This window comes from Penicillium cinerascens (assembly GCF_028974065.1).
Source record: "Penicillium cinerascens strain IBT 15544 chromosome Unknown scaffold_4_segment0_segment1, whole genome shotgun sequence".
NCBI classification, from domain to species: Eukaryota; Fungi; Ascomycota; class Eurotiomycetes; order Eurotiales; family Aspergillaceae; genus Penicillium; species Penicillium cinerascens.
Genome location: NW_026695298.1, coordinates 4,023,902 through 4,044,686, shown reverse-complemented (window position 1 = coordinate 4,044,686; position 20,785 = coordinate 4,023,902). Strand labels below are relative to the sequence as shown.

General features: G+C 52.4%; 9 protein-coding genes across 9 annotated transcripts; 6 read left to right on the top strand and 3 right to left on the bottom strand.

Moving 5' to 3' along the window:
• Nucleotides 1-284: 284 nt before the first annotated feature.
• Nucleotides 285-3,053, top strand: N7498_010657 (uncharacterized protein; the record flags this gene model as incomplete). The annotated part of the gene is made up of 3 exons (XM_058457713.1): nt 285-408; nt 466-520; nt 578-3,053. 3 exons carry the CDS (start codon nt 285-287, stop codon nt 3,051-3,053), a joined length of 2,655 nt encoding a protein of 884 aa, XP_058304612.1.
• A 429-nt stretch (nt 3,054-3,482) lies between these two features.
• Nucleotides 3,483-4,387, bottom strand: N7498_010656 (uncharacterized protein; the record flags this gene model as incomplete). Its single annotated transcript, XM_058457712.1, has 3 exons — nt 3,993-4,387; nt 3,847-3,936; nt 3,483-3,794 (listed from the first exon to the last, which is right to left on the bottom strand). Exons 1-3 carry the CDS (start codon nt 4,329-4,331, stop codon nt 3,483-3,485), a joined length of 741 nt encoding a protein of 246 aa, XP_058304611.1. The 5' UTR covers nt 4,332-4,387.
• Nucleotides 4,388-4,704: 317 nt separating this feature from the next.
• On the top strand, nt 4,705-7,532 carry N7498_010655 (uncharacterized protein; the record flags this gene model as incomplete). The annotated part of the gene is made up of 5 exons (XM_058457711.1): nt 4,705-4,730; nt 4,783-4,869; nt 4,931-5,057; nt 5,122-5,296; nt 5,359-7,532. The coding sequence occupies 5 exons, from the start codon at nt 4,705-4,707 to the stop codon at nt 7,530-7,532; spliced, it is 2,589 nt and encodes an 862-aa protein (XP_058304610.1).
• Nucleotides 7,533-8,625: 1,093 nt separating this feature from the next.
• On the bottom strand, nt 8,626-10,001 carry N7498_010654 (adenosine kinase; the record flags this gene model as incomplete). Its single annotated transcript, XM_058457710.1, has 7 exons — nt 8,626-8,662; nt 8,724-8,837; nt 8,895-9,229; nt 9,279-9,620; nt 9,677-9,827; nt 9,886-9,901; nt 9,953-10,001. 7 exons carry the CDS (start codon nt 9,999-10,001, stop codon nt 8,626-8,628), a joined length of 1,044 nt encoding a protein of 347 aa, XP_058304609.1.
• Nucleotides 10,002-10,172: 171 nt separating this feature from the next.
• N7498_010653 (DUF1770 domain-containing protein) lies at nt 10,173-10,895 on the top strand (the record flags this gene model as incomplete). Its single annotated transcript, XM_058457709.1, has 3 exons — nt 10,173-10,481; nt 10,583-10,777; nt 10,857-10,895. The coding sequence occupies 3 exons, from the start codon at nt 10,173-10,175 to the stop codon at nt 10,893-10,895; spliced, it is 543 nt and encodes a 180-aa protein (XP_058304608.1).
• Nucleotides 10,896-11,309: 414 nt separating this feature from the next.
• Nucleotides 11,310-13,562, bottom strand: N7498_010652 (uncharacterized protein; the record flags this gene model as incomplete). The annotated part of the gene is made up of 5 exons (XM_058457708.1): nt 11,310-12,362; nt 12,416-12,784; nt 12,845-12,974; nt 13,120-13,262; nt 13,374-13,562. 5 exons carry the CDS (start codon nt 13,560-13,562, stop codon nt 11,310-11,312), a joined length of 1,884 nt encoding a protein of 627 aa, XP_058304607.1.
• Nucleotides 13,563-14,674: 1,112 nt separating this feature from the next.
• N7498_010651 (60S ribosomal protein uL2) lies at nt 14,675-15,636 on the top strand (the record flags this gene model as incomplete). The annotated part of the gene is made up of 3 exons (XM_058457707.1): nt 14,675-14,723; nt 14,863-15,440; nt 15,499-15,636. 3 exons carry the CDS (start codon nt 14,675-14,677, stop codon nt 15,634-15,636), a joined length of 765 nt encoding a protein of 254 aa, XP_058304606.1.
• A 963-nt stretch (nt 15,637-16,599) lies between these two features.
• On the top strand, nt 16,600-17,343 carry mpt (putative DNA repair and transcription factor Ada; the record flags this gene model as incomplete). Its single annotated transcript, XM_058457706.1, has 1 exon — nt 16,600-17,343. The coding sequence occupies one exon, from the start codon at nt 16,600-16,602 to the stop codon at nt 17,341-17,343; it is 744 nt and encodes a 247-aa protein (XP_058304605.1).
• A 1,116-nt stretch (nt 17,344-18,459) lies between these two features.
• On the top strand, nt 18,460-19,921 carry N7498_010649 (uncharacterized protein; the record flags this gene model as incomplete). The annotated part of the gene is made up of 4 exons (XM_058457705.1): nt 18,460-18,586; nt 18,640-18,807; nt 18,861-18,976; nt 19,034-19,921. 4 exons carry the CDS (start codon nt 18,460-18,462, stop codon nt 19,919-19,921), a joined length of 1,299 nt encoding a protein of 432 aa, XP_058304604.1.
• Nucleotides 19,922-20,785: the final 864 nt, after the last annotated feature.

Below are 20,785 nucleotides of genomic sequence, written 5' to 3'. Positions count from 1 at the left end.
CCACAGGAATGACCCGACGCGGCCTCTCCGCACCGGTGGAGACGCTGCATATTCGGACCTAGGCTTTCACCCTGGGACTCCAACTCCAACATGCACGATCAAATCATTGTCTGGATTTTCTAGGCATTCCATTCATGATACACACTTGCATTTAAGCAACCGCGATGTGTCCACACGTGACCATCCCCTCATCTGTGCCAAACCCCACAGTTCAATTTTCCCCGCTCAAAGGCTCACAAATTCTTTCCCCTCTTGACCCCCCAGGAACCCCAACAACCCCCAATATGGAGGACGAGAAATCCGCCAAAGTCAAGAAGAAGGGTGCCGCTCACCGGAAGTCTCTCTCTTGCGAATACTGCAGTCGATCCTTTGCCCGCTTGGAGCATCTCCAACGCCATCTCCGCACCCGTTGAGTAACCCCGATCTAACCTTTTCTTTCCTCTACATACTAATGTAGGACAACAGATACCAAGGAGAAACCTTTCTCATGTGAGATCTGCTCCAAGTCTTTTGCCCGGAGGTAAGGCAAATACCCTGCTTGTCAATGACCCAATCGCTTATCTTACGACCCTCGCAGTGACCTCCTGGTGCGACATGAACGATTGGTCCACCCGGCTGAGAGTGCAGCCAGTCGAGAACATCGGACACACAATGGCATCAATAATAACCAAAACGATATTCAAATCCAGTCGACCATAAGTCAACCCGCCCACCATGAGTCGCGCATGCTAGAGCTCGCCGACGCCATCCCGGTCCATACCCAAGTGCCTCCTCCACCTCCCGAGGTCCAGATCCAGCCTCCCCCGATAGTCGAGACACCGCATTTCAATCCCTCCTGGGGCTATGACTTGAATCTCTTGTCGCACGCTGCGAGTCATGTCGCTCTGGAAGGACAGCAGGAGAGTTTGGAGTCGCTTCGAAAGCCATCGCATTCGGTCGGCACGCCGTCCCAATCCATCTCACAAGCTCCAGAGAGAGCAATAACGGACAATTACGGGGTAGAGCCGTCTTTCCTTGATTTGACGGACCTGGGTGACCCCGTTCAAGACTTCACCGTCTTTCTGGAAAGTGTCGGTCTCTCGTCCGACTGGGACTCCGGGGTTTTCTCGTCGGTTGAGGACCCCATGTTGCCTCCAAATCTCTCCATGGATTCGAAACAACAAGTTCGAGAGCAAACTGCAGCGACAAGACTGGGTGGGGACTTGATGAGCGATTCACGAGTCCAGGCAGAAGATCCGCCGTCCTTCTCCAACTTCGGATCCAGATTACCGTCCTTACAACCCGACTCTCACGAGATGGAGGATCGAATTGGCCTTTCCGATGAGGGCTCACGGCCCGCGTGGGATATCACCAATTCTGATCGCCAAGTATTCATGTCAAAGCTCGAGGATTTCTCCGCTGTTCTTCCCAAGGGATTTATCCCGCCGTCACGGCATGCTCTGTCCCGCTTCTTTGCTGGATATATCAACGGGTTGAATGAACATCTTCCCTTTGTGCACGTTCCTACACTGTCTATTGCCAAGTGCTCTCCAGAACTCACTCTGGCAACGGCAGCCGCGGGATCACACTACCGCTTTGAAAATGGTCGAGGAATCGACCTTTTCCATGCGGCAAAAGCAATTCTATTAGAACGCCTACGTCGACGAGATAGCAGACAGGTCCCTCATCCAACATGGAACTATATTTCCCCTCCCTCGAATTTCCCCAACTCCCGCGGTTCATCCATGATCTCGAACACCGCGAGCAGTCCTTTTCAAAACCAACACCTCCCTAACCCACCTATCAATGCGTCGATCTATACATCGGACGATTCTGATGCCCATATGGAGGTGATTCGGACCTTTTTACTGTTGACAGTGTTTGCTTCCTGGGAGAGACACCCAGAACTGCTTCGAGAGATCCTTTCCCTCCAAAGTACGTTAGCAAGGCTTGTGCGGGAACATGGCCTGGCAGAGCCACCTCCTACCCCTGAACCTATCGGCTGGGAAGAATGGGTACGAAGAGAAGGAAACAGACGAACGAAACTCATCGTCTATTGTTTCTTCAATCTCCACTCGATCATGTACAACATCCCTCCTCTCATTCTAAATGGGGAGCTGAAATTGAACATGCCCTGTTCGCACGACCTTTGGAAGGCGACCAACGCCGCCCAGTGGCGGCGAGTACTCCGCACCCGGCAAGGCTCGGACGTTCCGTTCCAAGATGCATTTGCCCGGCTTTTCCTGAAATCATCTACTTCGCTCCCATCGGCTCCCATCTCTCCCCTTGGCAACTACATCCTCATTCATGCTATCATTCAGCAAATCTTCTTTGCCCGTCAACTCTGTCTGTCGGCTCCGAACATGCATGGCACCAGTCTAAGGCAAGAAGATCTCAATGTGTTGGATAACTCATTGGGTGCATGGAAAGCATTGTGGAAACGCACGCCCGAGTCCAGCATCGACCCTCAGAACCCAGCAGGCCCGATCGCTTTTACATCGACTGCGCTCCTGGGCCTTGCCTACATCCGACTGCATGTTGACCTAGGCCCCTGTCGACATCTGATCACTCAAGACCCGGTCCAGATTGCGGGAGCCCTGATCGAGTCACCACCTATTGTCCGAAGCCCGCGGCTGATTATGGCGCTACTACACTCAGCTCATGCTTTGTCCATCCCTGTTCGACTGGGTATTGATTTCGTGGCGAGGACACATTCATTCTTCTGGAGTATTCAGCACTCACTGTGCAGTCTGGAATGCGCTTTTCTCCTCAGCAGGTGGCTACTCGCCATCCCAGCTACACAACCAGAGCAGAGGCTGTCAGAACATGAGCGGAAATTACTTCTGTGGATCAAGAGCATGATGGATGAAACCGAAATGGCTGTTGATCCGCCAGGAGCTCCCGACACGGAGTTCATGGCAAACCCGTACAAGGTGCGCCAGCTAAGTGTTGCCATCGTTCGAGTCTGGGCCCGGACGTTCAAGGGCAACACAAGCTGGGCGATTGTGGATCTGGTCGGCTCGAGCTTGGATACCTATGCCGATCTCTTGGAGACTACAACAGGCTTTCCATGATAATATTTGGTCCTGGGATGCGATTTGACTGCCCATGCAAATACAGTGGCCCTGCCACTTTAATGACGCTATTGCTCGATTCTTCACTTCTGTTCTTTACTTTTTCTGATGGACATGATATCTAACGGAGTTCTGTACATGTGCGGTCTGGGATTTTGCAAGGAAATTTTTTGGGTTTGTTAGGTTCTTGGTCTGTATGTATAATGACTTGTCGTCACTTGTGATTGCTGTCTATACCCGGTGATGCGAGTATCTCAGCGAGGGCAGGATTGGATTTCAGGCCCGTTATATTTGGCATTTGCGTAATGAAATGAATCACGTTTGAGATGCCTTGGAGTTGAATTGGTCTTTTCATTTCAAGTATTGGGAGAGTGAACAACATTTCACATGACATTCGTTAATTCATAAGATGTTGGGTTCCTGGTTGTATCAGGATTTATTGTGAGACGCCTTAGGCCGATTCCTGGTAACGCTGACAGGCACAAACCGAAGTGCTGACATGGACTTTTCCAAATCGTCGATTTCCATTTCATCTGACTTCAGCGAAGCTTTCGACTGAGATCCTGGCGCCTGAGATGAAATCACTGGCGGTTGGGTTTGAGATGCCGAGCTGCGGCGCCGCAATCTCCCCTCAAGCGATGAGATAGACACATTGGAGATGCGTCGCCTGTGGCTGTTCAGGGGTCTCAACATGGACGTCTGTCTGTCAATGCCGTCATTGATGATGTAGAAGTTATAGCTCTGGTGAGAATGGATCAGTTAAAAGTCTCGAGTGTAAGATAGGACATCATACTCGAGGGAACATGTGTTTGTCTATCAGATGGAGTCTACGTTTTTGAGGAGTAGAGCATTTCCGGTCGCATGTTTCAATGAAACAGCCAAACTGTGCAGTTCATGTCAATTGCCACTGTCCGATAGAAGTGTTGGGCCATCACATACAGTCTTGTCCCCGCGCGCCCGCCGCGCGGACGCAAGTGGGTCATGATTCTCTTCGATATGGAGATTCAAAAAATGACCCGTGGGGAAGTTTTTACTGCATTGAGAGCAGCGATTGACATGGGCCTGTCGGTAATGGACCTCGTAGTCCTCGTACGAGGAGAACGAGAGAGTCTCGCGGTGCGGCGGGAGGGCACACTGCATAACCTCGGCAACAGGGTCGGGGTGCCGATGGAGGATCTTACTGTCAGGCTCAGGTGTTGCGGTTTTCGGAGTCGGGGACCTTGACGATTCGAGGTCCAGAGATGGCGACCTCGAGAGGCTTCGCGAACGTTTGGACATGGCGGTGATGTGATCGATCCACCGGGGCGGGGCACTCACTGCAGAACACAGCAAGGAGTGACTGAGCGAATCATAATGCGAAGATCAGATCATGTTGGACAGGGATATTGAGTATCCAAAGGAAATCAAAAGAAGAATAAAGTAAAGGTGGAAGGAAAGCCACCAGCCACGTCCAATCAGCGCCACGGGGAGAGATTCCGCGCAAAGTACTCCACGCTTTTTCCGTGACGGCGTCCTCAACTTCCTCAACTTCCTCAACTTCCTCAACTTCCTCAACTTCCTCAACTTCCCGAATGGCGTATTCAGTGCCCGTTTACCCAGCCATAGCCATCTGACGGGCGTCTACGGTGGGGGAAAGTCTCCCATCCTGAGCATGGCGTCTTTCCAAGATGCGTGGCAGTGAGTCCCTTTGTCCCGCGATCGGCCAATTTGAGATCTAACGATCCTCTAGGACTGCGCTCGACGCTGAAAAGGAGCTCTTGCAGCGCCTCGTTGAGAAGGATCCCACTTTCGCCGAGATCTCCCACTTTCTGTCGGAGTCAGTTCCGCTACCCAAAACCCCGAGCGCCGATTTTGATCTGACTGAGATTCTGTAACAGATTCCGCACCGCTTGCCAGAACGCTATCCTCCTCGACTTCGAGACCGCCCGCGACGCCGATGTCGAGGGTCGCCTGTGGGATGCGCACCTAAAATTGAATACTCGGTTTCGCAAGCTGCTTTCTCGCGTGAGTGAGACGCTGTCGATGACACGCCGGTCTTGCAGTTGGCTAATCCGATGCGACACAATAGTACCGCGAGGAAAACGCTAAAAAGAAGCCCGTCGAGAAACGCAAGCTAGAGAAGCACTATCTGGACTTCATCAAATCGAGTCAGCGGTTCTACCGTGGATACATCCAGCACCTCTCGTCGCACTTTGGAGGCATTGTGGAACTGGACAAGGTCGCGCGCAAGTTCAATTATGAAAGTGCGCAATTCCCGGGTCCTCGAATTTGGCGGTTATGGCACTAACTCCTGTTTTCTTTCCAGATTTATCGGCGCAGCCCTCGTCCATCGTTACACCTGATTTGCACAAACGCATCCTCCAATCCTGCCATGCAACACTCATTCGGCTCGGTGATCTATCGCGCTACCGAGAAACTGAACTCGTCGCCAAGGACCGCAATTGGGGCCCGGCAATTGGATACTATGATTTGGCTTCGGTGATATACCCCGTCTCTGGCGCATCGCACAACCAACTGGCTGTCATTGCCCTGGCTGATGGGAACCACCTCCGTGCCACCTATCATCTTTACAGGGCGTTGTCGGCCCAAGACCCGCACCCTTCAGCAAAGGGAAACCTGGAGATCGAATTCCGCAAGATAATGAATCTGTGGGCCAAAAGGGAGCTGATTCGTCCTGAGGATGCTGGTATTCCCGGCAGAGCCTTGGCTCCTTGGTTCGTCTATCTCCATGCACAGTGCTACAAAGGGACCGATTTCCCCGAGCATGATGAATTGGAGAGCGAGGTTATGAGTCAATTGGCTGTTGACATCAGAGAACGTACTCTTGAGGGAACTCTCCAGAAACTCTGCCTTATCAACATTGCCGCCGAAGACCTCGCTCGAATCCGGTCTACTGAGGAGTCTGTCTCAAATGCGCGTTCCTTTTTCCAAAGGATCAACGTGAAGACATTCTTCACCTTGTTGCAGATCCTTCTGGTGGAACTGGAGCGGTTTGCCGCTGAGGATTCAAGCACGAGCGGCACCGATACCCCCAAGAATGGTCCGGATAAGGTGACAGTAGTTGCGCGACGCATTCTCCCTGCGCTTCGCCATTACAGCTCCTGGCTTCTGATTACTAGTGACTTCCTTGTCGCGCAAAAGGAAGAGAAGGACTCGACTCTCTCCATCCAGATCCAGGAGTTCTGGAAAATATATGCAGGCACCCTTACCCTCCTTGCGTCTACCTTCGATGTTGTACATCTCCCCGAGATCGATTACCTTCTGGAGGAAGACGAAGAGAGTCTTGGGTTTGCACCCTTGGATCAGGCGGCAACCTCTCGCCGATACATTGGTATGGGTGACAATGTCAAGCCTCGCGTGCATGATCCTGGTGTCGAAAGAAGCCACCCGAACGAGGAGATGCTCTACCGAATCCGCGAGTTCGTGATTGATGGTCTGGACCTGGTCGTCAGAAGCAAAATCCCCATCACTCTTGTAGATGACGAGGATAAGAAGACATTCATTTACCAGGAGGATGGACTACCCTCTCAATTCTTCTCGAGCCCTCATGGTCGTCAGCACACTCTGTCGACCCCGATTATCGAGCGAGACGAGATCCCGCAGCCAACACAGGACTTAAACTCTGCTGTTGAGGGTCGCAGCCTGTTTGGTGGCTCTCAGTCGGCGTCGGCGTCCATGTCTGCCAATATGCACGGCATCGTTGAAGGCGTGGAGCGATTAGTTGAGTCCGATACTTACGAGAATTCCCCGGATCTCTCAAATCAGTTTTCTTACTTCAATGACACGGCAGAGATGCCCACGCCTTCTGCGCGAATGGCATCAAGCGCCAATGCTTTCGCTTTCAACGAGAGAGCCCCGCGGCAGCTCACGACTCCAATTGCCCCGCCGGGACTTGGTCCACCTGCCGTCAGCGCCGCCGATTCTCTTCGCGGATCTATCTCCCAAGGCTACGGAACTCTGCCTGCCCTCCCGAGTATCTGGAACACCTCGTCTCCAGGTCCACTGAGAGATGGATCCTCTCCCCGAACCCCTCCAGGTCTGGGAGGGCAATCCCCAATGCACGCGATGGGTCCAGCAGGCATGAACGCTTCAGACCGGTCCCCATCCCAGGAGCAGATGGCACATGATCTGCTCCGTCAGAGTATTATGGGCCAAACTCAGCTCTCGAACCCGATGGTCCCGTCCGGCTCTATTCCGTCATCGTGGATCCCTCCAAGCAACCTATCCGCGACACAGCCACGACCCACGGTCAACAGCTGGGACCGTGACATCGGCCGAATGACCTTTGGCTCCTACGAGCTCCCTAGCCAGCCAATTTCCAGCGGCATGACAGGTCAGACCTGGGCAAACGACGCCTTTGTCGCAAGCAGTCTGGCCTCCGGCGCCGGCCACTACAACTCAGCATTCAGTGGCCACCGCAAGCCAAGTACCCAACTCGGCGCAATCGGCCAGACTCCGCCTTGCGGCCAGGGCGGTTGATTACAGACACGAGCTACATTGGCCCAATCTGTATGATAACCGCATTTCTATCTGCGTAACAAACCCCAACACAGCCGAGCGAGATTAGGAAATCCCAGCAACCGGATCCTTCTCTCCTCAGCCCTGGCTCGTGTTCTGTTTCTCACTGGAGGCCATCTAGGACGAAGAATGTGCTCTACTCGTTTTGCTCAACGAGGTAGATCGGAGTCCAGGCCATTTTTTATTTCGTTGACTCGATGCTCCAGATGCCAGGAACGCACATGCCTTGACAATAAGCTGCGGCCCGGATACCAAGGCCCTCATTTCCCCCTGCTTTCCCTGTGGCAGTCTTTTGTTTCTTTCCGATATTTCCGCTATATCGGGAGGATGTGAGCTGCACGTTCAACACGGACATAGGAGAAGATCAAGAGACGATTACCCTGCTTTTAGCGGAGGATACGTTTGCGTTGTTCAGTCTACATGTTTTTTTGCCTATTTTATGCGTGAGATGTAGCCCCTTATGACGAAAACGTCTTTAGTGATGCGTTTTTGATTTTCAATAACGATGGCAGCGGGCACTGGTATGGATGATGGGTCTGGCGCTGCTCGGACCTAATTTTATCTTGACAATCCCGCTAGCCAATTGATAGCAATTCTACGTCTACCTTTCTAAGTATCCACGCAAGAGAATTCGTAGAAGCCGGAAATCTTATTCCAGAAATTGTTTCTTCGTTATATCGTTGTTGAAAACGGGGCACTTGTTCCACCGCTCGCGGATCTCCACAGGTTTCCTATGCTCTTTTCTCTATATCACATCGCGCCATGTCGGACATGAAACGATCATAACAGGAAGAGTGATGATGAAGAGGAAAAAAGAAAGCAAGATTTCTTACAGAAAGAATCAATGCCTTGCGGGTTCAAATGGTTGACGTTAAGTCGTTTATTTCAAGGTACATAGAAAAGGAAAAAGACAAAAGATTTGGGTATAGAGGGTTGAATCATCCAAGGTTGTTTGATGTTTCTCAATTATATGAGCTGCACCGGGATCTTCTGTAGAAGATTTTTGTGTTGAAGGTCTTCGTTTCTATTTATATTTTGAAAGAAGTTTGGTCGCTTAAGAGCGAGTGTAGGCCTGCTTGGGGTAGGGGTAGCTAGTTTTGAATGTTAGTTTGACAGGTTCTTCGTGCGGATGACTGGGTAGAAGAAACTCACGAAGGTCCAAGCTCCTGGATGCTCTTGCTGGCCAGCCACTGGCCCATGTCAACGCTGTCCTCAAGAGACTTGCCCTGGACAAGACCGGCGCAGAAGCCACCGGCAAAGGCATCACTTTTGAAATCAAGTCAGTCAATTGCTCAAAATACCTGCTGGAAGGACAAAACTTACCCGGCACCGTTGGTATCGTTGATGGCATCCTTGGAGAGCTCGTGGACAGGGAACTGCTTGACTTCAACGTTGCCGCTGGAGCCAATGGCGACAACGGTGGGCTCAAGACCCTGGGTGATGACCACAGTGCGGGGACGCTGGGCGTTCTTCTTGGGGAGAGCAGCAAGCTTCTTAGCGATCTCAACAACATCCTCAGTGCCCCACTCGTGGCTGGCAGAGTAGGCGCGAGCCTCGGTCTCGTTGCAGCAAGTATAGTCAGTGTAAGGCAGGACGCTATCGAGCTGGTCCTTGAAGAACTGGGGGATGAAGGGGGCAGAGAGGTTAAGGATGAAGACCTGAAAGTTGTGAGAGAGAATTCAATCCATAGACAAATAGTTTAAGTACCTTGTTCTTAGCGGCAGCCTCCTCAGCGAGAGCCAGGATGGCAGGGACGCAGACAGTCAGGTGGAAACCACCGACGTAGAAGAATTGGGCCTTCTCGACGAGGGACCAGATGTGGGGCTGCTTCAGGTGGTCAAGCTTGTACTCGTTGGCAGCAGCAAGGTGAGTGCACATGCTGCGGTTGTGACCAGTGATGATGACACCGCACTTGCCGGTGGGCTGAGCATCGTCGACGCGGTACTCGGTGTGGACACCAGCCTCTTCGCAAGTCTTCTTGAGGATCTCGCCGTACTTATCCTTGCCGATGCAGCCAATGTAGACGACGGAGTTGTCGGGGAGCAGGTACTTTATCGATTATTAGTATAATTGACTTAAAAAAGAGGCCCGACGTTAAATCATACCTGAGCGCCACGGGCAGTGTTCTGGGCGGCACCGCCAGGAATCAGCTTAGCATCCTTGGCCATGAGCTCCTCGTAGAGGCCCATGTGCTGCTCCTCGGCGAGGATGGCATCGTTCTCCTTGAGGCCGTACTTCTCAAGAATAGCGGCATCACTGGGAAGGGCATGTCAGCAAGTGAATTGATTCACAATCCCCGAAAGTCAATCCGTACCCACGAGCCTGGATGTCTAGAGGCACATTAGCAGACTATCCCAACTTTAAAAATAAAGAACACATACCGAGGAGAGGGTTCTCCAAGCACAGAAGAGGATAACTTTGAGCAGCCATTTTGATAGTTGAATTGGATAAGATGTAAGAAGAAAAGGTGAGGGGGGAAAAGGTGGGAGAGGATGGAGGGGTCCGGCAGAAAAGCAGCCGGGCGGAACAATCAGTCCTCAAGGTCAAGCTCCACCGTCAACACCTCCACTTCAAAGTCAACGCGGCACTCCACCATCAACAATGGCCGACCACACATTGGACATCCCGGAGCTCCTCCAGTCCGCTTCCATCAAGAGGCACCCTTCCCCAGCCCACGATATCAACCCATCGACCGCGGCTTCGGAAAAGCAACCCGTCGTCGCAGGCCCGGCTTCCGATGCTGCCAGCATCGCCTCGGACATCGTTGACCCCAGCCGGGTGATTCGGCCTGTGCGCCGGCGCCAGACACTTCCTCCCTTGCCAGATCTACGCTTTGAGCAAAGTTATTTGGCCAGCATTAAGGACGCTGACACGTGGGGGCGAGTGGCGTGGATCACCATCAGAGACCAGGTAGGACTGCCTTCCATCGGGAAACATAGGAGAACATGAAAATGAAGAATGCAAAAGTGGGAAATGAACACCAAATAGCTAACGTCGACGTCCTCCAATAGGTCCTCCTTCCCCTCATTCAAGGCACAGTCTGGACCCTAGCGCTCTCCGGCTGGCGCTTCTGGAACCGCAACGCCTCGCTCAGCGGACGCACACTTGGAAGCCGGATCCGCAGATGGTGGTACGATGTGAACAACTGGAAATTGCCGCCACTGGGCTGGACCAAGGACCCGAAGATTGCCGCGCAGGCCGAAGATGTGAGCTCGTCTCTCTAGAAGCCCTGTTTTACCCCAACGCAAAAGACCTGTGCGGCTAACGCTTCCGGAGTTCTTGCAGTTCTACGAGGCCCAGTTCTCTAACACGGGTGCGGACTAATTGTACAGTTGTACGGAGTCCCTGACAAGATATTACTTCAGGGGCTTGTGGTGATTACCTGATTCACTAGCATCATTGGCGTCTGGCCGTGGAGTTTGGTCTGATTTAAAATTACGTGTTTTGTTCTATATCCCACCATTTCGAATGGTTTCTCTCGACCGGCAAAAGCTTTGTGTACTGGTCTTATTGTCTCCAATCAACAATAGCACATATTACTGGACCTGTAAATCTGGATTCGTGGTAGAGTATTTGTTCTCCAAGACTATTGGGATCCTAGTGTCTTCTACGCCCTTGAAACATGGAGATCATAGCGGATTAGAATTCATAATGTGAGCAAACTCCATATCTTAGCCAGACCCTCGGGTAGACTAAGTGGCCAGACATTGGCCTGTTTGATATAAGACAACAGTGCGGTTAGGTAGTCGGATTCCAGCTTTGGGTGAATGGAGCCTGCGGGTGAGGAATGCCAGGGACGGGTCGATTTTCAGCACCGGTGGAAAGACCGTTCAGGCCATTTGCCTCGGCTAGCTCTTTGGGTTTCGGCACCTCAATAGGCGCAGGAACAGGAAGTGTTGGGGGTGGGGCTATAGTAGGGATATTGACGGGGGCCTGAGGAGTAGTTCCCTGAGAGCTTGACTCGAAAGGCATGGGTGGTGCAGCCATTATCGGTGCCGGTTGAGGCAACTGAGATACTGGTGCTGGAGGGAAAGAAGGCGCAGTCACTGCCGGAGCTGGCTGCGCAATCACGGTTGCTGGTGCTGGAGTGGGCAATGGTGTCGGTTGTGGTGGTAGAGTTGGTTTTGTATATGCTTCAGCTTCGCTGGCACCTTTCATCTGAGTATCTTGCGCAGGAGGAGGCTCGTCCAATGCAACTTTGGGCTGACTGGGCACATTGCCTTTGCCGTAGCGAAGCTGGACCACGAGGCTTTGCGGTTCTCCGTTCGCGATGGACTCATCTCCACTCGCGTCTTCTCCTTCATCATCGCCCTCAAATTCATTCTCGTCATCTTCCTCGCCGCCCCATTCTCTTTCGCTGTCATCGGCCTCTGAGGGGGCAGCTTCGGACTCGTCCTCGAGATCATCATCTCTGTATCCCGAATAGCCATTGGGGTTGATCGATGTCCGAGTTCTTTGGGGTCTTCCCTCATTCTCCTCGTCCTCGTCAAATTCGGAGTCCTCGCGCTGTCCAGTAAGTAGGGCCTCTCCGTAAAGGCCGCCGGCACGGGACCGAATCTGCCGGCCGCTCGCAGTGAAGCGAGGACGTGAAGACTCAGCGGGTGTCACATTGGAGGATACATTGCGAGTTGATCTTCGGGAAGGAAGCCCATCCGAGAAGATGTCCTCGTCGTCGGAGTAGGTGTACTTAAGCTTTTTCCCACGAGTACGCCCTTCATACATAGAGAATCCAGGTTCCGGTCGAGTAAAAGCAGCCTTGCGACTAAGACGGTAGTCGCGACGCTTGCGCTTCTAGAAATATTGTCAGTTCAAGCCTTTTCATTACTTTTTTGTCGGAAATTTACCTCCTCTGATGCCTCAAATCGAGGAATGGCATTCCGAATCCTTTCGCTAAGCTTCTTCGAATTCGTGCCTTTTTCTTCCTGAAGTTTATCGGCAATTTCCTGAATCTCTGGAATACTGCCAGCAACACTCCACCAGGTGTTGTGCTTAAGAGCAGGGTTGCTCTCCCGATATAAGCGAAAGTGTGTATCATCTTGTCCTTCTATGAGCCAGTATCGGCGTTTCAAGCTGTCGCGACCCCATGGCTGAACAGAGAGAGGCTGGTTGAGGTCGTCGTCGTGGCGCGCTTGCTTGTACGATTCCTTAATCTTGGCCTGGATTGCATCTGATGATGACAAGGACCAGAGTATCAGAGATCGAAGCAACTCCAGCTATGAGAGAAAAGAAAAATCAGAATTGTATGTTGTGTTTCCAGGTTTTGAAGAGCGTACTCGTTCTTCGGGCGCCATGGTTGTAAAGCTGCGGCCCCCGTGAAGGGGGTTCTTGCCCTGCCATGCCTTGGGCCACTGGGACTGGTGCGTTGAAATAGCTTCTTCCAAGGGTCGCGTGTAGTGATTTCGCCTGTAAGATACCAAATTCCAAGTCAGCCAGCTATCCTGTGGTTAATTGGCGGGTGGGAGGTGAATGCGCGCGTGTCAGAGACTCCGCGCGGGGATCAAGGCATCGAGTGGCGACCATACTCAACATCCTTCTTGCGGTTCAAAACAAGACCAAGTAACGCGCATAGTAGTCGCTCGATATATTCTCCAGGGGGGACTCTTCGACTTCTCTTTCAACGTCCTGAGGTCCGAGGTGTGGGACTCCCCGGGGGAAGCATTCGTGGAAACGCGCGCGGAACGTGACGATGAACTAAGTGTTGCGACAGCTCAGCGAACGTGTCCTCAGATAGGCTGAACGCGTCATGGACGTGTCCATACGTCCATCAATGTTTAAGGTTCATGTTGTGATAGCAAAACTCACTGCGATAATGGGGTTGTCGGCGAGGACGTATTCATGATGTGGTGATGGCTCCCGTTTCGGCGGCGGCGTCTCCGACTCCTTCTTGAAGTACTTGGCGATTCCAACAGGTTCATCGACTGACATAGCTGCTTCGTCGTCTGTCGGTGGTGCCGATGATAGCGATGAGAGATCTGAATCAGAAGGTGCCATAGTGGATGTTGTGGGGAGGTGGTGCAAGGACAAGGTTGGCGTCCACGCAGGAAGCGTCACGTCGGCAGTACCTGCGCCTGCGCCTGATTATTTAATGGAATTCCTAACGCGACGGACCCATTTACAATGCGCTTTTCGAAGGATCAGTCCGGGCATCTCTACGATTTATCATAAATATTTAGGACCAATAATGTAACATGTCTCCATTCGAAGGTCTATAAAGGCCCCGTATGAAAGGGTGTAATACGTAGACTAGACTACAAATGCATTACCGCTTGATATCATGGTTTGCAAGCGCAGGACCCTTCGACAGCAGACAAGATTAAAGTGTGGTTCTTTATAGAGCGACTTTGTATACAGAGGGGATCAGGTCAAGTTTACCAAAACTTGTTGAAAAATTGCTCACGGCAGATCGGTAGAGCTGTCATTCGAAAAAGGAAGCAGATAACAACTTCGATAGCATTGGAATGCCCGTGTTCGTGGAGCTTCTACTGACTGTATTCTGCAACTGATATTTGATCTTATAACTGGTTCCTGCTGAAATGTTCACCAAGTTGGCTCCATTTGTTGGAAAATAATCGCTAGGCGGGGTCAGTGTGTCATAAAAGGAGACGTGGGAGTCAGTAGTAGCGACTTGATAAAGGGCCGATATCTCAGATGGGTAGCATTGTCTCCGCAAAGACACTTCAGGGCTATCGAGGTAGTCACGTGGTTTGTTAGTCAGCGGTTCGACAGGCGAGGCGAAGACACAATGTCAACTTTCTGTGAAACACGGCGGTTGGAATGGAGAGCGATTGAATCTAATGTTCGACATCCATTCATTAGATTCGAACGAATATTTAATATTATCGTTTCGCCGACGCAATATCTCGTTTGCTGCAAAAGTTCTTTCGCGAGAGTGCTTACATAAGGCAGCTTACGCTAGTGCTGATTGGGTTAGGTTAGCGACCGCACCCTAAAGCCCACACAGTCCCGTCCTCCGTCGATTTCTCATCCTCCCAACGACAAGCCCATCGTCAATTCGAGGTACGACTTTCCACACCCACGACTCAAAAGTCGACGACCTTTCGCCAGTCAGCTCAAATACTAACACGGTATTCTAGACAGTCGCCATGGGTCGTGTTATCCGCAACCAGAGGAAGGGCCGTGGCTCCATTTTCAGTGAGTGCGATCGAAAAAAAATACCGTTCTATCACCAATTTTTATCGACGCTGCGCTGCGAGTAACGAGGAAATTGCGAGGATCAGGACACACCCAGGAAGGGAATTGGAGTGCTGATTTTGATTTTTTCTGTTTACAGCGGCCAACACCCGTCTCAACAAGGCGCCTGCGCAGTTCCGTACCCTCGACTACGCCGAGCGTCACGGATACACCCGTGGTGTCGTCAAGGAGATCATCCACGATGCCGGCCGTGGTGCTCCCCTCGCCAAGGTCCAGTTCCGTCACCCCTACAAGTTCAAGATGATCACCGAGACCTTCATCGCCAACGAGGGCATGTACACCGGCCAGTTCATCTACGCCGGTAAGAACGCCGCCCTGACCGTCGGCAACGTTCTGCCCCTCGCCTCCATGCCCGAGGGTACCGTCATCACCAACGTCGAGGAGAAGTCTGGTGACCGTGGTGCTCTTGGCCGTACCTCCGGCAACTACGTTACCGTCATCGGCCACAACCCCGAGGAGGGCAAGACCCGCATCAAGCTCCCCTCCGGTGCCAAGAAGGTCGTCAAGAACACCGCCCGTGGTATGGTTGGTATCGTCGCCGGTGGTGGCCGTACCGACAAGCCCCTGCTGAAGGCTTCTCGTGCCAAGCACAAGTTCGCTGTCAAGCGCAACTCCTGGCCCAAGACTCGTGGTGTTGCCATGAACCCCGTTGATCACGTACGTTTTTTCCTCCTGGATTCCTTGGTAACCAAATGTCTGACTGTTTCTCCTATAGCCTCACGGTGGTGGTAACCACCAGCATATCGGTAAGGCCTCTACCATCTCCCGCTACGCCGTTCCTGGACAGAAGGCCGGTCTTATTGCTGCCCGGAGAACCGGTCTGCTCCGTGGTACCCAGAAGACCAAGGACTAAGCGTCCAATTACGTGGAGTTTTTCTTGTGACGGGTTGAAAATGGAATTCTGCTATGAGACAAATGTACTTAGGCGACTGCGGATAAGCGTCCCATGCGCCCTAGCGAATCAAGGTTGTGGACATCATCCTTTTTCTTTGTCGAACAAAACGAAGGGTGATAGAATGGGGCCGGGGCCGGCCTCATTGTCAAGGCAGAACGGAAGATCAAAAAAGGCCCCTGGGGCTGAAATGATACACCTTTAAACTTCAGTTTGGTCCCACCCTGTAGTCTGCCCCAGTACTGTAGGTCTGCATCTGCGAACTAATACTCGTCGGATACCTCGCCTCTGGGACTAGATCGTTCCAATCGGCTCATTCCTGCTTGACACTTTCAAGTTGCTACTGGCAATATTGATGTCATTCATCGTGTTCCTATTAAATCAAAGTAAGCCTGTCGGGTGGTTCCCGCTGGGGTACTCCATGGATACTCCAGGGCTTCCCACGTGGACAAGAACTAGTAGGTGAACTAATTAAGCCACAAATATCACCCAGTTACCCTTGCTGTGCTTTCTGCATGATATTCTCTGGGTACTACGGTCGTAGTTTATGATATTACTTTTTTCTTTCATAGCGAACGTGGTTTCTGAAATCCATGTGCGGTGACTAGGTTTTAGTCACGGAATATATCGTGGCAGATTCACATCTTCGACAACTTGAAAAAAATGCTAAACTTCCTTGAACTCAAACCTGACACATAGTTCAAAGCACCCCAAATCCACCAAAATACCGCCAGAGCGTATCAAGATTGATCGTAGCTCTGTCAAGTCGAGATGGCCTTCGTTGATATCAAAGTGACCAATCAGAGGCGTTTCCCGGGAGAGAACCAAGTCACCACAACACCTTATATTTCCCAATGCCCACGCCCCACGACAATGCAGCCTCCGAAACCTGACTGAAAGGACCTCTCGTCCGTTTTTCATGACATGTCGACCCCGAAGAACACTCCACAGGAGATTCCTCGCCTCAGCCGATCCGGGGCAGCCCTCACCTCCGCCGAGCGGTGGCAAGCCGTCACCAGGCGGGATGCATCCATCGGAGGCTTTGTCTACGGTGTCCTCACAACAAAGATCTACTGCCGGCCATCGTGTCCGGCACGCCTGGCCCGTCGCGCAAACGTTGAATTTTACGACACCCCCTCACAAGCCGAGGCCGCCGGACTCCGACCCTGTAAGCGCTGCAAGCCACAATGCGACCTCATGGCGGCGGCAGACTCCCAAGCGACAATGGTCGATAAGGCATGCGAGATGATACAGGAGGCACTAGCAGCGGGGTCGAAACCCAGACTGCAAGATCTGGCGGCTCGGGCAGGCCTGACCACGAGCCACTTCCACCGCGTGTTCAAGAAGAAGACAGGCCTCACGCCAGGTCAGTATGCGAGTGGAATCCTCCAAGGGGCCCCAGAGAGTTCGCCAGGCTCCTTGAGCCCTGACACTGTGTCTATGCTTGAACCGCCCCACTTGGGTTTCGTGGATGAAAGCAGAATGGAACTGGATATGGGTGCGGGTGCGAGCCTTGCGCTGCCGGAAGCTGGTCTGTCGGCGGCTGCGTGTGAACCTGTTATGGGGGATTGGTGGAATGAATTTGATGTCCTGCTGGCTGCTGAGCAAGGGCAGATATCGCTGCTTGAGCCGTTCTCTATCGACCCCCGGATCATCTCAGCGGAGTGATCGTGGGGTAGCCCTATTGGTGGTATTGGCTCGGCCGTGATATGGATATACATGTCCTGTATGAGTTGATGAAACAGTAACATGGTACTTATTTTGATAGGCTACAAGTGAACATTGTATGTAAAGCGCCATGATCCATTAGAGATGAGGCCCCACTCAAGAGGCGCCAAGGTGTCAGGGCAAAGCAGAGTGCTGATTCCAAAGTCAATGCCACCCATGTCAATCTTGCCACATTGTAATACAACACTGCAAGGGAGAAAGTGAAACACGACCGAACCCCTTTTGTTTTTGGTGAAAGACTTAAAATGTGCCGTGCATCGGGTGGTACGTAAACCTGACAGGAGACGAGAGGATCGGCACACGCGTGTACTGTACGTACAGCCCTCACAGCCCTCTTCACCGGTATTTCATCGATTCATTGGCGCCGGGATTGCAAGCTGGCCCACATCAGATCTTGTTGGACCCTGTTCCTTGCGGTGGCAACTGGAGAAACCAGGGCAAGTTAATTATAGTAGCCGCTGATCCGGCCGCGGTTCCTGCTCTCCCAATTGGAATTGACCATCCCCACCGTCGGCCCACCAACGCGTGTCAGCTTAAGCCGAGTCTAGCCCAAAGCAATGAAACTCCTTTGTCCGGGCAATAGACGAGACGCCCCCGCAACGATAACCTGTAACATACAGTGGATGGCGTTGGACTGAAACAATTCCATTATTAAGAATAGCCCTGTCATCGATCGATACAATGTACCAACTTTGCATGCAGTGAAACGCATTGGGAATTCCAGAGATTTTTGGTGGCGCAGAGGATAATAACATTTCGATAATTGCAGGGATACTGCAATCTCATTTATCGCTTTCTTCCTCCCTTGCCCCGATCCTTCCCAACCTCAAACCTTTCCACCTTCTTTCTCCACTCTTTTGCCTCCCCTCCTCAGGGATCGTCCTCTCTTTGCTGTCCCCCCTTTTTAACTACTGATCTGTGCCCCAGATCGACTTACGATCGTTTCAGTCTCATCCTCGTCACTTCGGATTTTACCCCCGTCCAGCGCTCGCGCCACTTTTAATTGTTTACCGAATTTACCACTCGTCTCAACCCCACGAGTCACCACCATTCACCATGCATATGAACAAGAGGATCGGCCGTCTCAAGCAGTGGGCCGGAGAGCGGATGGGAGGAGAGGTCAAAACCAACCAAACCGATGACTTCAAGGCCATGGAGACGGAGATGGGAGTGCGACACGAGGGTAGGTGGTGGTCTTCCGCCTGGTGGATCTACCGATGCTAATAACGGTTTCAGGTGTCGAGCGCATTCACAAGTCCATGACCGCCTATATCAAGGCTATTTCGAAGCGCAGCGAGGGTGACGACAAGGAGAAGACTCTGCCCGTAGCGCATTTAGGAAGCAGCATGGTTAGCCACGGAGAGGACTTTGACGGAAACTCTGAATATGGACAGTGTCTTACCAGTGAGTTTCAACTCGGCATCGGTTTTGAAGGAATGACCTCTGATTGTGTTTAGTGTACGGAAGGACCGAAGAGCGCGTTGCGCGCATCCAGGAGCGCTACATCGCTCAGGCGACTTCGAGCTGGCTTGAGTCCCTGGAGCGATCCTTGACCCAGATGAAAGATTATCAGGTATGTGACCTCTGGCTATTTATCTGATCTATCTGATCTGACCTAACATTTCTACAGACTGCTCGCAAGAAGCTTGACAGCCGGCGCTTGGCATACGACACCTCTCTCGCCAAGATGGAAAAGGCCAAGAGAGAAGACTTCCGTGTTGAAGAAGAGCTGCGCAGTCAGAAGGCCAAATACGAAGAAGCCAACGACGATGTGCTCCGCCGGATGCAGGACATCAAGGAAGCGGAAGTCGACAACGTAATGGACATGGGTTCCTTTTTGGAAGCTCAGCTGGAGTATCATGAGCGCTGCCGTGAAGCCCTTTTGCAACTCAAGAACGAATGGCCTGGCAGGTCCGGCCCAAACCCATCTCCTAGCCGTCGCCCGATCCGCGCCCGATCCAACACGGCTAATTCTTACTCGGAGCGATATGATCCTCTCCAGGAGGAGCTTGCCAGTGTCACCGAGGGCCGTCCTCCAATCCGTTCCACCAGAACTATCATGACCGAGTCCCCAGCACGAGAACTCTACCCACCCAACAGTACATCCACGCGAGGTACTCTGAACCGCACGCCTACTTTTGAGGGACCGGCACAGCTGCGCCAGGAGCAGTCGCCGGCCGCGTCTCAATGGATCCAGCGAACAGCGAGTGATAACCTGGTCACTCGCGGAAGCAGCACCCAATTCCCGAATGGTCGACTGCCCATTGATCCATACGCAGACTCGGAGGAGATCAGCTCCTATGGTCGTTCCAGCCCCGAGCAGAGCTACGGCAATCGGTCCAACTCTCCTGCTACATCGCATGGGAGTGTAGCATCTCGGAGACCCAGCGCAACCACCCTAAGCACCGCCGGATTGGCCAAGAAAGCTCCCCCACCACCTCCTCCATGCCGCTCCAAAAAGCCTCCCCCTCCACCACCGCCGATGAAGCGCAGTCTGATGACAGCGAGTGATGCATAGGGGATTGGAGATTCTGGCATGTATCGTTTTTTGAGGTTTAAATTCAGCACGGGGACTTGGGGAGTTTTGACAACCACTTATTGACCGTGGCAACGGGTTTCTTTTCCATTCTTATTCTCAAGTCATGGATCCCTCGCGAATGCTGATTGGGATTGTCCATTCCTTTATTATATGCACTTTCACTTGCTGCACAGATTTCCTGGATGTTCAGGAGGACTGTTTCATACTCGGATAAGGGTCACTAGTTAGTATGTAGACTAGGCAAACTTTGCTTTGCAGAAGCAGTGTATTTGATTGTGTTGATTCTGGTGAATCTAGAGTGTATAAATTAGTGAATGCCTGGTCTCAGATGTGCGCACGGGCGCCGTAGCCCGGGACACGGCCTGAGTCAGCAGCACGTGATCTGCGCACGAAATCTCCTCTTCCTCCTGTTGTTAGCCGCCCTTTGACTGAAGCACCAGGTTTCCCCGAGTCGCGCGCAGTTCGGTCCCCTCCATCTCCATTTTCATTCATCCACCCTTCCCACGCGCCCGCCCGACGCGACTATCGCCTTTCTAGGCTCCCTCACTTGCTGTCGCGCCAGCCCTCCCCCTTTTTTATTCGCTTTCTTTCAATCCCCTTTTGGTATCAAGTACCCGCTCTCACCCCCATCCATCGATCGCATCCTCCCCCGAAGCTCCGACCACCCAAAACACCCAACCACCGAGCTTCCCATCGCCAAGGCCTCCCCCAGTCCCTTTTTCGTCAATACCTCTCCGCCCTGATCGCCCCGTCGCGCTCTTGCCATCCCCGTCGCGACTCCCCCCCCTGTTGCCTTCCGGGCGCGACCTGGCTTGGTAACAAAGTGGAGCCTGTGTTCTCTTG